Below are 17381 nucleotides of genomic sequence, written 5' to 3'. Positions count from 1 at the left end.
TCCTCTCGAAACACCTCAAGCTGTTGGGAGTCTGGCTGACACCAAATCCGGCCCTTTATGTCGTGGAGCCTGGAGGAGGGCGCGGCAGAGCCGCAGTCGCATGTACTGCACGGCTTTCCGCAGTCTTCACACAGGCAGCGGTAGTCGGACTCGAACCAGCGGATGTTCCCTTGTGCCCATTCCTTGAGCATATCGTGAGGCCCCTCTTTATCTCCCCAGGGCGGGACCTGCCCATAGTCGCCACAACACACTACTTGACACGGCCGCGTGGCGAGATACCCTAGGATGGCGCGTAGCACTTTAGTCTGTACCTTACAGCACTCGTCAATGATGATTACTTCTGCGAGACGGTCGAGTTTGTGCCCCAGCTCGGAAGGTCTCCACTCCTCTATCGGCTTCTCCGCTGGTATGCAGAGGTAGTGGTGGTAGGTTTGAGCCTTCACCGCGAGGCGCGGGTTGTTGCGATGGTCGTGGGCGAGGTCGTTCTCGGGGGTGAGCACCACAACGTTGCGGCCGCGGAACATGCTCACCGCCAACTCGGTCTTCCCCGATCCTCCCTGGCCGGCTAGATACATCCTTGCAGAGGTTGCGGCCATTAGATCGCACGGCAGACTCGGCGCAGTGCTTGGCTCCCTAGCCAAGCACCACGACCTTTTCGGACCCCAAGCCGCTTCGGGTCGCCACTCGTACCCAGGCTTCTTGTGGCGCCACTCTCCATACCTCGGATTTCGCTCCACGAGCTTCATACCACTGGGCACCGCCTTTGCGTATATGGCATCTGTGCACACTCGGAGGACGTCTTCGCGAGGGATCCGCCTCAACATGCGTCGCAACGCTATGTTTGTGTACGCCAAGACGAAGGCCCTGATATGGTACCATTGTCAGCGCCGGACACCGTCTTTGTATTGGATCAGATGAGCCCCGTCGGCATGCTCGAAGTTAAGTAAGTGGTCGGTGCCCGCAAGGAGGTTTGTCAGATACGTGACTTCTTCACGGTCGCGGACTACGATCGAGGACTCGTCGCCATGGCGAGCGCACTTGCCTACGAAACGGACAGCGAGATCTCAACCCTGCGAGTCTTCGCCGCCGGGGCTGGAGCGGGGGAACTTGATGGAGTCCTTTTTTCCGACGCTATACAACACCCTCCTCGCCGCGGCCATGACGAGGTCACCCGAGTCTAACAGGTCCTTGAGTTCTGGCATGGTGATCCAGCCCTCGTTTTGTTCCAAGTGCTGCCCTACCCTCCCGAAAGTGTAGGGGTGGCAGGCCTCAGAGAACCCCCACTCGGTCAGCTGAATGGCCCCGGTCAGTTGAAGAACCTCGCTCAATGGCCGTCTGGCAACATCCGCGATACGATACACGTTCGTAGGGAAGCCGTACCAAATCAATGGCGTCCGAGGCGCCGCCGAAGACACTGTCCTCGCATCCTAGGTACGCCGCACGCATGTCGATGTGCGCATGAGGCTGCGCCCCTAAGTTTTCCTTGCTATTCCACACTTTGGACTCAACCTGCGCCGCTCGCCAGACGTCCCTGTATCTAAGAGGCGTTGGCCTGATGTTCTCTTTTTGGTTCCACTTCTTGAAGCGATACCCTATTGCTCCGCCCATCGAGTGCGTAGCTTCGGTGTACTCTTGGTAGGCTGGGTGATCATCAGGGAGCCATTGAGGATCATGTCCAGTCTCGTCTGTAAACGCCCTGTCGATAGCCCATCAGTCTTGTCCCGATCGGTACAGTTTGCCTTCGTGCGTGACTATAACACGCCCGCACAGACAGATCCTCGTGCTTCTGGGGATCGCCCCGTTTATAAAGCGGATGAGCACCTCTCGCACCTTCGCCTCGCGCGTCTTTGTGGCGGCACTGGTGGCGCGAGACGCTGCCTCCCCCTGGCATAACGAACGAAGCTCCCTCTCAGTCTCGAAGTCTAGGCCGTGGACGCTCGCGATCGCAGGGGGTTCAGTCGGAAGCTCCGCCCAGGCGTGGTTATTGTGGCAAGGGATGGTGATCCCCGCCTTAGTCTCGTACTTCTCCGAGTCCTACAGGACGTTACCCAGGGCGTCCACGGCTACTAGCTTTACCTCGAGCTTCTTTTCCATCTCATAGAGGTCTTCATTGGTGCATCCCGTAGTGGCCAGCTTCTTGTCAAATCGCTCGAGGATCTTGCCTCGTGTCTTCGTTAGACCAAGGGAGCGCGAGGTGCCGCGATTTCTCAAGAAGTCGGCAACATAGCTCACAACACAGTTAGCGAAGGCGTCACTCCCCTCTCGCTCAAACATTGGCCCAGGCTCACCATTTTGCTCTGGTAGAGGGCGAAGCTCGTATCTCACGTAGACGAGGTACTCTCGTCCTTTCTCCCAAATACCCGCATCGATGCCTTCCAGGGCACCGACTGCGATTTGGCCCCCTCTTTTGACTAACGACCCGCCGATCTTGTGCTAATGGCTCTGCGGGGGCCTTACCAGCGACCGTAAAGAGTCTGTAACGCCGATAGGGGTTGTACCGGAACCGGAAATAATGAGTGTATCGCGCGATTGCATAATAGACGGTCAGCGGTTTCGCGAGGGAGAGTAATGGCGGCGCCCGCCCACGAGGGTATTTTGTGTTGTTAAAGGGACCAAAGTGTGAGTATTTACCTAGTATTTCCCTGATTTAATGTTTCTTTTTGTGGGATGGAGACCGCAATTGTAATGCACCTGTTGTTTGTATTTAGGTTTTACCGAGTTAAAGTTTAAATCCAAGGATTATTGTACGAAAAGGACTCGCGTTAAAATAAAGTTTGGTATCTCTTTGATGTATACTCTCGTGTGAGGGGTGATCCGGCACAGTAAAACACTTTGCCGAGCTATGGAGGAGTTTCTAAAAGTCAAGAACTTACGAAGCAAGGCAAAACAAGAGGTCACAACGGCTGCAAGACGTCTCAAGGGCGCATTGGACCGAGAAATCGACCTAGATGCTTTGGATGGTTTGTTCCTTGAGTTAGAAAATTCTTTCGAAGGCTTTTGCCATGCCAACGAAGACTTCGAGGATGCTGTGTCCTCGGAGAAATTCAAGCAGTACCAAGTGGTTAATGGAAAAGACCTTAAAGAGTATGAATCTGCAGTGCAAGAAGTGTATGAGGATGCTAAGAGGGTATTTTCCGATTTAAAAGAGGCAAAGAAGCAAAGGGCAAAGGAAATTCAAGTTTTCCCTTTGAAAGCTGCGCTCTCTAAATCATTTATCAAAATAAAGGAACTGGCTGATGGAATAGAGCAGGACATAAGGAGTGAGCTAACAAATACTGGAATCCAACTCTTACAGGAAGATAAGTGCAATTAAGATAAACTTAGTAATGAAATGTGGGAAAATATGTCCAAGTTGGGGATGGTTTGGGCGATGGAAAAAGCTCAGGAAGTTGAGGTGCAGGAAATACAGAAGCTTGTTTGTAACTTGAAAAGAGACATAGACAAAGCTTTGCATAACCATTTAGCTACTGGTAGTTCCGTTTCAACAGTTCAGTCGCAGACCACAGGTGGGCCCCAAGCTCCCCATTGTTCCACAGGGATCACACAAGTACCCAACCCTGTCAGTGAAAACTTAGTTATCTCACAGTCCAGTGCTAGCATCCAAACACTCCCAAGTCCAATCTAGATGACAGCAAATGGGACTCGAGATGTCCCCCAGTCAAATTTCCTTACCACAGGAATCCCAGTGATTCCTCAGTCCAATTTCCTTACCACAAGGACCCCAGTAATGTCCTACAGTCCTACAACAGAGAATGGAACTCCAGATGTTCCCCATTCAAGTTTCCCTACCACAGGCATCCCAGTGATTCCTCAGTCCAGTGTCCTTACACCAGGCTACCCATCAGCTAACACAGGTTACCCAACAGCTATCCCAGGCTACTCATCAGCTAACACAGGTTACCCAACAGCTATCCCAGGCTACCCATCAGCTAACACAGGCTACCCAACAGCTACCCCACGCTACCCACCAGCTAGCACAGGCTACCCAACGGTGACCCATCCAGAAAATGGCATTCCTAGCTTTTATGAAACCCCACGTCGACCCCCATTGCAGACTAATTATCAACCCTGGTCACTGGGATATAATCCCTTTGGAACTAGAACCTCTTTGAACTCTGAAGTGAGTTTAAAGAGGATTTCGCTCCCAATCTTCTCTGGGTTAAGGAAAGATTGGCCGGAGTTTAAGACTGTTTGGAAACAACTAGCAGATAATGCATACAGCAATCAAGCTGCACTAGCCAGCGAACTTAAGCGGTCTGTTAAAGGGGAAGCGAAAGAACGCATAAATTCGGTGTTTTTCACGAAACCAGAAGCATATGATATAATGTGGAAGAAACTTGAAGCATATTATGATGACACTAGTGCTAGTGTCCAGGCAGCACTTGACGATATCATTAAGTTAACTCAAGTCCAGGACAGAGACTACAAGGGACTTGTACACATGATTGATGTAGTTGAATGTGCTTATTCGCAACTGGAAGAGATGAAGAAAGTTGATGTCCTGACCATGAGAGATGTTGACTTTGTTAGTGAATTGTTGCCTGTGCATTCAAAGATAGAATGGATTAGAAAGTACCATAATTTGTCAGTTGAAGATAAAGTCCACCCCTTTTCCCATTTTATGAAGTTCCTGGAGACTGAAAGAGAAGCTGTAGCTCGCTTGGCGGAGAAGCAGCATTTGCCCCCGAAACGGGCAAAAAGTATTGGGCGTGGTAGAGGGCAAACCCACCTTGGTGACGGTGCAGGCACCCCTAAGTCGAAGAAAGAGTTTTTCCAGTGTGCATACCCTTCGCATCGCAAAGACACCATCAAGCACAAGACACAAGATTGTAAAGAGTTTCAAAGGCTAGACATATACGGAAAAGGGGGCAAGCTGGACGTTTTGAAGCAAGTGAATGCACGCTTGAAATGTTTTGGAGACCATCTCAGGAGTAAGTGCCCGAGCACACGGCTCTGTAGCAAGTGTCAAAGTGGTGACCACCATGTCTTGCTGTGTAAGGCGCAGAAAGAAACTCAGGGCGAATCCTATGCACAAGGGGAAATTCACATTTCAACAAATAAGACACGCCTTGTTCCAGGAGACAGTCTGTCCTTGTACCCTATAATACAAGCTGATGTTTCTGGAAATAGTAAGAAAGCGACGGTGACCGTGTTTTGTGACGGTGATTCGGACACAACTTACATCACTCATGACGCTGCGCAAAGAATTAAAGCGAAACGGCTAAAGAATTATTCGCTGGATGTTACAACAATGGGGAATGTCCAAAAGACCTACGACACAGCACAGTATCCGTTTTCCCTTAAAACTGTCAAGGGTAAGAAGGTTGAGATCATTGCGTACGGTATGGATAGAATCACGGGTCCAGTCAGCCAACTGGACATGCGCACTGTCGCAGAACTGTTTCCTGAGCATGACCCAGAATCCCTACAGAGGAAGTCCTCCAGCGTTGATGTTCTTTTGGGGTGCGACTACTTTGGCCTACACCCCAAGAAGGAAGAAGCACGAAGTGGAGACCACGTAAGTGTGATGTCTGGTGACTTGGGGATCTGTCTGCAAGGTACTCATGCAAAGTTGAAGGAGGAGACAACGCACGATGTCAATCTTGTGAAGACCATACACGAGTGCAGAATTAAGTTTAACACACTCCATGTTCGCTTGGATTGTCACGAACAGTTTCGCCCAGTTGTGCCTCTATGCACAGTCAAGACTGAGGTGCCTGCGGAGCAAGTCAGCCGACTCGGAGCGACAAACAACGCCCGTGTTGACAAGAAGTTGTCGGATCATAGTGATGCCTTCATTCATGGAGAAGAGTTAGGTACTGAGACCACACCTCGGTGTGGTGGCTGTCGCTGTGGCAAGTGTCCAACAGTTGGTCACACATACTCATTCAGAGAGGAACAAGAGTTGAAGATGATACAGGATAATCTGCAGTACGATGAGAACAAGCAGCAATGGATAACCAGCTATCCATGGCTCACAGACCCAACTACGTTGCCTGATAATTATGACATTGCTTTGGCAACTCTCAAGAAAACGGAGCACACCTTGCTCAAGGACGAACAGTGGGCGGATACGTACAAGAGACAGATGGAGGATATTGTGGCTAGAGGAGTTGCTCGAAAGCTTTCTGATCAAGAGAAGGAAGAATGGAACGGACCGGCATTCTACATCTGCCATCTAGCGGTTAGTAATCCTCGGTCTCAGTCCACGCCTGTCAGGATTGTGTTCAATTCTAGTCAGGTCTGCCATGGAGCATCTTTGAACTCTTACCTTGCTAAGGGACCCGACGGCTATATGAACAGTTTACTAGGAATCTTGTTACGATGGAGAGAGGAGCAAGTTGCACTGGTGGGAGATATAAAGAAGATGTTCAACTCGGTCTTGCTTAGACCACTAGAGCAGCACTGTCATCGATTTCTGTGGCGAGATCTGCAGACTGACAGAGACCCTGATGTATACGTCATGGAGCGAGTTAACATGGGAGACTCACCTGCGCCAGCTATCAGCACAGAGGCTATTTACAAGACAGCTGATCTTTTCCGAGAAGACAGTCAAGAAGCAGCAGAGCTCCTAGAGAAGTCAAGTTATGTGGACGATTTTATAGATTCGTTCCCAAGTAAAGAGGACGCAGTGAAGACTGCAAGTGAAGCCGAAGCCATGCTCGCGAAAGGAGGATTCAAGATCAAGTGCTGGCAGTTCAGCGGCGAACCTTTCGCTCGCAAGGGTGAAGACTTGCAGCTAACGGATGATAGTGAAGTCAAGTCTCCCAAGGATCCACGTGACATGCTGAAAGGAACTGAGGATAATCTGCGCGTTCTCGGTGTAGGATGGCAACCAGTCAAAGACACCTTAGTCTATAAGGTCAGCTTCAATTTTAGTAAGAAGAGGAAGGGGATACACACCGAAGCTGATATCGAACAATCCGATTTGGCGAGGTCGTTGCCTGCAGTTCTTACGAAGAGGATGGTTCTGGGGCAAGTAATGAAGATTTATGACCCCTTGGGTTTCGTCTGCCATTTACGTTGATTGGAAAGGTGCTGCTGAGAGAGACATGGGCAAGGAACATCGGATGGGATGATCAACTTCCAAATGATCTTCGAGGTAGATGGTCTGATTTCTTCAGCAATCTTTTCCAGCTCGAGCATCTAGAGCTCGACAGATGTCTTCGTGCTCCCAATGCTGAGGGGAAGCCGTGGCTGATCATCTTAAGTGACGGAAGCGACTTGGCGTATGGCTTTGCTGCTTATGTCAGATGGCAGCTACAAGAAGGAGGCCATGCCTGTCGACTCATCATGGCTAAGAGTCGAATCGCCCCTGTGACCAAGCTCTCCACTCCCCAAATGGAACTGAATGCAGCTGTTCTATCCAAGAGAGGGCGCAAGGTTATTGAGAAGGAAATGCGCTTGGAGTTCGATAGAGTTTTGCAACTAGTGGACTCTGAGACAGTACTGAATATGATAAACAAGACGAGCACTCGCTTCAAGGTCTACGAAGGAGTCAGAGTTGGTGAGATACAGGCTGCAACAGATGGCGACATGTCGTGCTGGGCGTGGATGTCGAGAAAGGACAACACCGCAGACTGGCTTACCCGTGGCCGCTCACCCAAGGATCTACACGAAGACTCTGACTGGTGGAAAGGACCCCCTATTCTCACCAAACCGATTGAAGAATGGGGACTGAAGTTCGGCTTACAGCATGAAGATCCACTTCCTGGAGAGAAGAAAGTCAGTGTGGCGAATGTCGCAAAGCGGAGAGAAACAGATAGTCCATTCATCGACTACAAGCGATACAGTGACATCAATCGTGTCATATGGGTTGTTGCAAGACTCCGAGGTATCGCTAAGAAAAGATCGTTCTCCGGAGGCAGAACTACAGAAATCCTTGCTCGAGACCTGCAAGAAGCAGAAGACTTTGTAGTCAAGGACATTCAGAAGTCACTGCAGAGTGAAATGAGTAAGTCTAGTCGCAAGGGTGGAAAAGGTGGTCGTTACCAGAGGCTACACCCTACGTTCGATGAAGATTGTTTCTGGGTAGTTGGAAAGCGCTTGAACAGTTTCAATGCCATGACTCCAGACTCGAGACTACACAGGTTACTTCCATCCAGTCACCGAGGGACACGCTTGTTAATGGAACGCGCTCATCGTGCAGGACATAGAGGACGAGATGCAACCCTTGCTAGATTCCGGCAGTACTACTGGGTCCCTCATGGAGGTAAACTCGCCATGTCAGTCAGGAAGAATTGTCAGTTATGCAAGTTGCTCGAGGCAAGCCTTTTAGAGCAAGAGATGGGCCCACTCCCAGACGCGAGACTCCGGCCGGCACCTGCGTTCAACAGTGTGATGCTCGATCTGTTTGGACCCTACACAGTACGAGGAGAAGTGCAGAGGCGGACAAGTGGAAAGGCGTATGGTGTCATCTTCACAGACCTCACAATGAGAGCAGTTCACATTGAGGCAGTGGATACGACACGAGCTCATTTCTCATGGCCTTGAGCAGATTCGCAAGCATGCGTGGTTGGCCAGAGATGATCTACAGTGATCCCGGTTCGCAATTGATTGGAGCAGATCGTGAGTTGAAAGAGCACTGGGAGAATATAGACCGAGAGGCACTTCAAAAGGCGGCGGCAGATAAAGGTCTGAGTTGGGTGTTTGGACCAGCAGACAGCCCGTGGAATCAAGGGGCGGTAGAAGCATTAGTAAAGAGTGCAAAGCGCGCCATCCACTTCGCAGTGAATGATCAGAGATTATCAGTCCCCGAGTTCCAGACGCTGTGCAGCGAGGTGACCAACCTGTTGAATGAACGACCCATCGGTAACTTTCCAAATGCTGATTCGGAAGTGAACGTTTTAACGCCCAATATTTTACTTCTTGGTCGCGCTACTGCCGTCAATCCGCTGGGATGGCAACCTCGCGGAACAGGGCGTATAACTACACGCTACCACCTCGTCCAGTCGATAACCGATGCATTCTGGACGAAATGGACGGAGCTTTATGCACCAACTCTGTTAGTACAACGGAAGTGGCACACCTGCCATCGCAACCTCAAGCCTGGAGATATAGTGATTGTTGCCGATAAGAACATGCTACGCGGAGAGCATCGACTCGCCGAAGTAAAGGAAGCGTTTCCGGGAAGTGATGGCAAAGTAAGACAGGTCAAGATCAGGTACAAGACATACAAAGTTGGCGAGAATGTGCGGAAATACAATGGCGCAAGAGACATTGTAGTATCTAGAAGCGTTCATCGACTCGCGCTGTTAGTGCCAGTAGACTACGATGTTAAGCAAGCTGAAGAGCAATACAAGAAGGACATTGATTTTGTTTGATATACCTTTATTGCGTTTCAGAGACATTCAGTGACATTCACATTCGTTATAATACATAAGTAGTCATTAATGTCGCAATCGCAGCGACGTCCCCCCCTTCCGGTGTACCGGAACCGGAAATAATGAGTGTATCGCGCGATTGCATAATAGACGGTCAGCGGTTTCGCGAGGGAGAGTAATGGCGGCGCCCGCCCACGAGGGTATTTTGTGTTGTTAAAGGGACCAAAGTGTGAGTATTTACCTAGTATTTCCCTGATTTAATGTTCTTTTTGTAGGATGGAGACCGCAATTGTAATGCACCTGTTGTTTGTATTTAGGTTTTACCGAGTTAAAGTTTAAATCCAAGGATTATTGTACGAAAAGGACTCGCTTAAAATAAAGTTTGGTATCTCTTTGATGTATACTCTCGTGTGATGGGTGATCCGGCACAGGGGTCTACCATCTCGAGCACCAGCGGAAGCACTGCGTTCGCCCGCAGAGACTCTCGCTCGTGCGAGACCCACCACACCGAGCCGTCGTCACTAATATCAGGCCCCGCACAACCGGCTTTAGAGAAATGACACCTGTTCCACCAAGATCTCGTATCTCCTGGTAAACACTGGCGCTTATGTCTTGGCCCCGAAGATGGGCGCCGCTGACGAAGAGAGAATAGTACTCCTCGGGGTCTAAGCCCTCTGGGCCCTCTTGCTGCCGTCCCGGCAGCAAAGGGTCGACTTCCTCCGTCCACACTTTCTCCGGTACGAGCGGCTTAAGCAGCTTGTGTTTGACATCGTCGGGGATGTTCTCGTCCAGGATGTTCTGGACCAGCCCCGCCGGTACGGCGGGAGCCTCTTTGTCAGGCACGCTATCGAGAATCTCCTGGTAAACACTGGCGTTTATGTCTTGGCCCCGAAGAGTGGCATCCACGCTTGGGAACCGAAGATGGGCGCCGCCGACGAAGAGAGAATAGTACTCCTCGGGGTCTAAGCCCTCTGTTCCCTCTTGCCGCCGTCCCGGCAGCAAAGGGTCGACTTCCTCTGTCCACACTTTCTCCGGTACGAGCGGCTTAAGCAGCCTGTGTTTGACATCGCAGGGGATGTCCTCGTCCAGGATGTTCTGGACCAGCCCTGCCAGTACGGTGGGCGCCTCTTTGTCATGCATGCTGTCGAGAACCTCTTCTATGTAAGCCTCCATGTTTGGGCACACCTTGTGCCACCCAGTCTCTAACTGAGCGTTTGGGTATGCCCTGCGCCACCCAGTCTCTAATTGACCGTACTGCGGGCAGCGATGTCAGACAGGACGAGTGCGAACCATCCCCGCGCCTCTCGATGCCACGCATCCTCTGGCCTTCACGATTCGCTCCGCAGGGGCGACACAACCGCGTCTCCGACTGAGTCCCTATGCCGCAGACCCTGCACGGCACGGGGAGGGGGCTGCCCTTACGGAGCCTTTGGAGGTGCACCTTGCAGTAGGTGTCCATGCACCTCCGGCCGCACGTGTTTGCGTGGCCGGTCTTTAGCCACCCGCAATAATCTTTTCCGCACTTTATCCTTCGAACGCTCGGTATACCACAGGACAGACGGATGTCTAATTGCAAGTCCTTGGGGTTCGAACTGCATCATTGGAAAAATATAGCCTTGATACTTCATAACAGCTTCATTTATTAGGGTGCGAGTCACAAAGTCCTTAAAAACGTATGTCATGAAGTACCAAGCTCAATTACCCCAAAAAGTCGTGAATGCGAAACGCGCCCGGCCTACACCCTAATTATTCATGTACGTGAAACGCGCCCGGCCTACACGCCCTAATTATTCATGTACGCGCGCGCCCGGCCTGCAGCCCTAATTAATTATTCATGTACGTGAAACGCGCCCGGCCAGGAGCCCTAATTAATTATTCATGTACGCGCGCGCCCGGCCTGAAGCCCTAATTAATTATTCGTGTACGCGAAACGCGCCCGGCCTACAGCCCTAATTAATTATTCATGTACGCGAAACGCGCCCGGCCTGCAGCCTTAATTATTCATGTACGCGCGCGCCCGGCCTACAGCCCTAATTAATTATTCATGTAAGCGAAACGCGCCCGGCCTACATGAACAATTGCCCTAATTATTCATGTACGTGAAACGCGCCCGGCCTACATGAACGATTGCCCTAATTATTCATGTACGTGAAATTTTATACGCTTGATATATAGAGACGTGGCTGGGGGGCTCGGAGGGGGGATTCGCACCTCCCAGGCCTAAGACGGGAGACGGGGCTGGGAGGCCCGAAGGGGCGATCTGCGCCTCCCACTAGTTTCTCTGAAACCCTGTGGTCCCCCGCCCCCCCCCCCCCCCCTCCCCCCAGCATAAACAGATTCCGGTGCCAACGTAAGCGAGAGGCGATTTCGAGATCGATTACATAATCTAGACCGTCACTTCCTGTATTCTTCTGGTTGATTGACATTCGATAGTCCAATGAACAAAGTTTGACTGTGTTTATAACATTGGCGACGAGCGATTAAGGAACCTATGGCAGCATAAACAGATTCCGGTATCAACGTAAGCGAGAGGCGACGTCGAGATTGATTACATAGTCTAGACCGTCACTTCCTGTATTCTTCTGGTTGATTGACATTCGGTAGTCCAATGAGCAAAGTTTGACTGTGTTTATAACATTGGCGACGAGCGATAAAGGAACCTATGGCAGCATAAACAGATTCCGGTGCCAACGTAAGCGAGAGGCGACGTCGAGATTGATTACATAGTCTAGACCGTCACTTCCTGTATTCTTCTGGTTGATTGACATTCGGTAGTCCAATGAACAAAGTTTGACTGTGTTTATAACATTGGCGACGAGCGATTAAGGAACCTATGGCAGCATAAACAGATTCCGGTATCAACGTAAGCGAGAGGCGACGTCGAGATTGATTACATAGTCTAGACCGTCACTTCCTGTATTCTTCTGGTTGATTGACATTCGGTAGTCCAATGAGCAAAGTTTGACTGTGTTTATAACATTGGCGACGAGCGATAAAGGAACCTATGGCAGCATAAACAGATTCCGGTGCCAACGTAAGCGAGAGGCGACGTCGAGATTGATTACATAGTCTAGACCGTCACTTCCTGTATTCTTCTGGTTGATTGACATTCGGTAGTCCAATGAGCAAAGTTTGACTGTGTTTATAACATTGGCGACGAGCGATTAAGGAACCTATGGCAGCATAAACAGATTCCGGTGCCAACGTAAGCGAGAGGCGACGTCGAGAGCTACCCGAGGTCCCCAAATCGTAAATATTTATCACAAATCGTGTAGAAGTTCTTGACAAGAATCATATAATAACATAAATAACGCCTCAATTGAAATTTTATTATAACGTAATAAAATACCAATCTCTATACGGTAAAACTATATAAAAAGTAAAAATATGTAACAAATGAAGCAATGTTATGTATACAAAATCATGAAAATGTTGCAATGAGTGCGTCTATTGTGGTGCATATTACAACTCTGTGTACTTTGCTCCTTTACTCCCTATATTGCTACCAATCATGTTCAACTGAGTAAGTTTACAATTCTCATGTCCAAGTGCCTAACCTATGTACTTTTCTCCTTCATCTCCTATATTGTTCTTATACATGTCCAGCATAGTAAGTTTACAATTCTCATGTCCAAGTGCCTCACCTATGTACTTTGCTCCTTCATCTCCTATATAATTAAAGAAGATGTGCAACTGAGTAAGTTTACAATTCTCATGTCCAAGTGCCTAACCTGTGTACTTTGCTCCTCCAACTCCTATATTATTTTTGCTGATATACAACTGAGTAAGTTTACAATTCTCATGTCCAAGTGCCTCACCTATGTACTTTGCTCCTTCATCTCCTATATAATTAAAGAAGATGAACAACTGAGTAAGTTTACAATTCTCATGTGCAAGTGCCTCACCTATGTACTTTGCTCCTCCAACTCCTATATTATTTTTGCTGATATTCAACTGAGTAAGTTTACAATTCTCATGTGCAAGTGCCTCACCTATGTACTTTGCTCCTTCATCTCCTATATTGTTTTTATACATGTCCAACCTAGTAAGTTTACAATTCTCATGTCCAAGTGCCTCACCTATGTACTTTATTCCTTCATCTCCTATATTATTATTGCTGATATTCAACTTAGTAAGTTTACAATTCTCATGTCCAAGTGCCTCACCTATGTACTTTGCTCCTTCATCTCCTATATTGTTATTATACATGTCCAACTTAGTAAGTTTACAATTCTCATGTCTAAGTGCCTCACCTATGTACTTTGCTCCTTCATCTCCTATATTGTTATTATACATGTCCAGCTTAGTAAGTTTACAATTCTCATGTCCAAGTGCCTCACCTATGTACTTTGCTCCTTCATCTCCTATATTATAATTGCTGATATTCAACTTAGTAAGTTTACAATTCTCATGTCCAAGTGCCTCACCTATGTACTTTATTCCTTCATCTCCTATATCATTAGCGCTGATATTCAACTTAGTAAGTTTACAATTCTCATGTCCAAGTGCCTCACCTATGTACTTTGCTCCTTCATCTCCTATACCAATAAAGCTGATGTCCAACTGAGTAAGTTTACAATTCTCATGACTAAGTGCCTCACCTATGTACTTTGCTCCTTCATCTCCTATATTACTACAGCTGATGTCCAACTGAGTAAGTTTACAATTCTCATGTTGAAGTGCCTCACCTATGTACTTTGCTCCTTCATCTCCCATACCAATAAAGCTGATGTCCAACTGAGTAAGTTTACAATTCTCATGTCTAAGTGCCTCACCTATGTACTTTGCTCCTCCAACTCCTATATCATTATTGCTGATGTTCAACTTAGTAAGTTTACAATTCTTATGTCTAAGTGCCTCACCTATGTACTTTGCTCCTTCATCTCCTATTCTGTTGAATGTGAGGTCCAATTTAGTAAGTTTGTTGCCAAAATTCTGCAACAATGTTACAACTTCCTTACAGCCAAACAAACCAATATTATTATTGGGCATTAATAGTGTATTGAGGTTAGGTGCATGCTTCAATACATTCACAACAGCAGACATGTCAGCGGGTCCAAGTTGACACATGTAAAACTTAACTATATTTAAGTCCATTCTTTCAAGTTTACCCTGCACCAATGCTTTAGCCTCCATCTCACTAGCTGATTCATATAAGCAGTGGCACACATCCACAGCAAGTGTTGTGTCTTCTGCAACTGGCCACTCCTTTTGATCAGTCACTCTTTCTGGAAGGAGTCTGCATGTGACTTCATGGGTATTGGAAAGCCCTGCCACAAACCTTGTGACTATTTGCCATGCACCGTCATTGATATGGTTCTCAACAAAGCTCTTTAAATCTTCTTCCGAATTTGTGTCTGTCACATGCTTAGCTGCTAGAAACTCCTGCACTGTCAGGTGAATAAAGCAAAAGTATTGTTTAGGGGGCTCCACCAGTGAATTTGAAGGTATTTCAGGTAAACTGTGAAGCAGCCCACAATCTAATAATGCATCATCTATCTTAACAGACTCGAATATCAACTTCCCATCTCTAATTCCTTCAAATGCTAGCTCTCCAAGCCTCTTGAACACCTTTTCATTTTCAGGTTTCAGGTCTTCAAAGGGTTTGTACATGTAAGTTCTAAGGTCACATTTTGAACATCCATACGCTTTTCTGTTGTGATTTCGCTTGTGGAAGAATATTTTCACAAAAATACTGTAAATCTCTGTAATCTTTACAGGCAGCAAATGATCACAACTATGAAGAAGACAATGACAAATAATAAAGCAGTTTACTGGAATGTAGCAGAGGGAAAGTAGATTTGCATTCTGTTGTATGTGTTCCCATATCTTTGGTCGGCTCTCGGAAAATTTGGTGACATAGTCTTTGACTTGTTCAAATGAGAATCCAAGAATATCAACAGTTCTATTCAAACAGTCTTCAGGAAGTTCCCTCAGACATTCAACAGCAGTTGGACGTGTTGTTGTTATAACTGTTGCTTCGCATAGGAGTTTTCTAGACCATATCTTACGAAAAAGTATATGTGGGGCCATTTTCCCATCTGTGCTTCTTAAGTCCAAATATTCACTTTGAGAAATATTTGATCTAGATGAAAATTCATCAACACCATCTAAACACAAAATGAGCTTGCTAGGGTTTGCAGTAATGTAGTTTAAAATGTAGCTTATCTCATTATCATCAAGTCCTTGTGTTGTAGTAGAAAGAGTCAAAAGGTCCCTGATATTGATGTCAGAAGTAGAGGAAACATTCCGAAAAGCAATAGACAAAGCTACCTCATCACTGGACTCGCTTTCAGCCCACAATCGCAGGAGCCTGGTGCACATTATTGTCTTCCCAATGCCAGGTCGGCCAACAACAAGCACATTTTTGTGTTCAGCATCGATTATATCTGCTATCTGTTTTAGCTCACGAGTGTCCTTACCACGTTTTGGTGGGTACACTTTCAATTGTTCAGATCTTTCATGGGGGAAGTCCATTGTTGCTCTGTTCTCATGGATTGTGACATTCACATAAATCTTATCTGTTTCCAGGTCGTGTGGCTGACGGCCTTCCCCAGGATTAGAACGAAATGGTGTTCTGAGATCAGCAAGTCTCTTTGTGTGTTCCAAGAAGTTTGTTTTCATTTTGCTGATGATATTCGATAATTTAAGTTGTTGCTTATTGGACCCTCCTAAGAAATTTTGATAAAATTGCAAATCATTGAAACAAGCTCTCCTTCTTTTAACCGTGTATAACACCCACAGAAATTCTACGAAGGCAACGAAAGCAAAAACTCCATTTACCACCAATAACCCCATAACCCAATGTTTTTTCTTACTCGCCGCCTGATTATAACAATCATACGTTATGTTGGCGATAACGACAGCAGTGGAATTCCTTTGCCGTTTGATAGATCTGCATTCAAAGTTCGACGGGAAGCCATGAGGGTAAAAATACCCAGTTTGTGACACCATAAATAATATTCCCAATAGAATTCTTGCGGTGAGTTGACCAATGTAGGACCAAACTAATTTGGTTTTCTTCTCTGGCTGGGTTGGCTGAAGTGGCTGGAGTTCGGCATCATTTGTTTCGTGGTTTTTAATCCTCTCGACTCTCCTCTTTGTAAAACACGAGTAAATCACAAACACAAGGAGGATAACGAAGAAGTTGATCAGTACAAACACGAATATAGGGATAATTTTTATGTAGTCCTTTTCGTAATTTCCAAAGCATTGTTTAGTAATCCAAGCATTATCTTTCAATGATTCTGTCTTGCATTTGAAGTCCGCGCGAGATTCGTTCTCATAAAAATCCGAAGTGGGGCCGATAAACACGACAAATACTACAAACCATGCAAAACCCGCAACATAGCTGTACCAAGTCAGAGTTTCTGGTTCCAATAAGTGAAGACACTGCTCCATTTTTTGGCTGCACTTGAGTTTAATGTTGGATTGCGTTGGGAAATATCTCAGGGGCGTGGACGGAGCTCGCGCCCACGACAACTTCTTTAATTCCAGCGGATGATCAATGAATTAATGAGACCACAGGCCTCCCACCTTTTCCATTGATGTTTACTGTGTACTAGAAATGAAATAGGGGGCATCTTAAAATTTGATAGAGTAAAATATACTAGCAAAGTAAAGTAAATGCTCGGATCGATGGCAAATACAACATGAGAGATTTAAGCAGCCTAGTCCCAGGCGCTCTTATCGGGTTTCCTGTGGATGGTAAGAGTTACGACGTCACGACACCGCGGCAGAACGACTGCGCATGCGCGAGACAAGAGTCATTCAAAATGGCGGACGAAACACGAGTTTCCCAAAGCTGTTACAATAAACACAAACGTTTGGCTCAAAATGGACTTAACGGGAGCAAAAAATTACACATACACCAAGAAAATGTACTCGTGTTAAGGTTCCAGGAAGATTTTTTGCTGGATCGAGGGTAAAATCCTCAAGTTTGACGGCGTTTGTGGGATTTGCTGGCACGCGAAACTCGAAAGTTCTACTGCTGCCGTGAAAACGAGACAAATGTCAGGGAGCAAACATCAAATGTGGGCGAGATTAGTTTCTTTATAT

General features: G+C 47.3%; 3 protein-coding genes across 8 annotated transcripts; 2 read left to right on the top strand and 1 right to left on the bottom strand.

Moving 5' to 3' along the window:
* The first annotated feature begins 2375 nt into the window (after positions 1 to 2375).
* Positions 2376 to 7036, top strand: LOC5508489. Its single transcript, XM_048723736.1, has 2 exons — positions 2376 to 2619; positions 2709 to 7036. Exon 2 carries the CDS (start codon positions 3626 to 3628, stop codon positions 7025 to 7027), a length of 3402 nt encoding a protein of 1133 aa, XP_048579693.1. The 5' UTR covers positions 2376 to 2619; positions 2709 to 3625; the 3' UTR covers positions 7028 to 7036.
* On the top strand, positions 7036 to 9720 carry LOC125560998. The gene is made up of 2 exons (XM_048723745.1): positions 7036 to 9552; positions 9641 to 9720. Exon 1 carries the CDS (start codon positions 7294 to 7296, stop codon positions 8491 to 8493), a length of 1200 nt encoding a protein of 399 aa, XP_048579702.1. The 5' UTR covers positions 7036 to 7293; the 3' UTR covers positions 8494 to 9552; positions 9641 to 9720.
* Positions 9721 to 12631: 2911 nt separating this feature from the next.
* LOC125560991 (NACHT, LRR and PYD domains-containing protein 14-like) lies at positions 12632 to 16724 on the bottom strand. Of its 6 annotated transcripts, none has more exons than XM_048723734.1 (4): positions 13925 to 16724; positions 13714 to 13750; positions 13137 to 13365; positions 12632 to 12875 (listed from the first exon to the last, which is right to left on the bottom strand). In XM_048723734.1, exons 1-4 carry the CDS (start codon positions 16722 to 16724, stop codon positions 12786 to 12788), a joined length of 3156 nt encoding a protein of 1051 aa, XP_048579691.1. In that variant the 3' UTR covers positions 12632 to 12785. The 6 variants fall into 6 exon arrangements, with proteins under 6 accessions (XP_048579691.1, XP_048579690.1, XP_048579687.1 ...); XM_048723733.1 differs by having other exon boundaries at positions 13714 to 13924; positions 14012 to 16724; XM_048723730.1 differs by having other exon boundaries at positions 13714 to 16724.
* Between the last annotated feature and the right edge of the window lie 657 nt (positions 16725 to 17381).

This window comes from Nematostella vectensis, chromosome 2, assembly GCF_932526225.1.
Source record: "Nematostella vectensis chromosome 2, jaNemVect1.1, whole genome shotgun sequence".
NCBI classification, from domain to species: domain Eukaryota; kingdom Metazoa; phylum Cnidaria; class Anthozoa; order Actiniaria; family Edwardsiidae; genus Nematostella; species Nematostella vectensis.
Note: the sequence above shows the minus strand (reverse complement) of the source record. Positions and strands in the feature narration are given on the sequence as shown.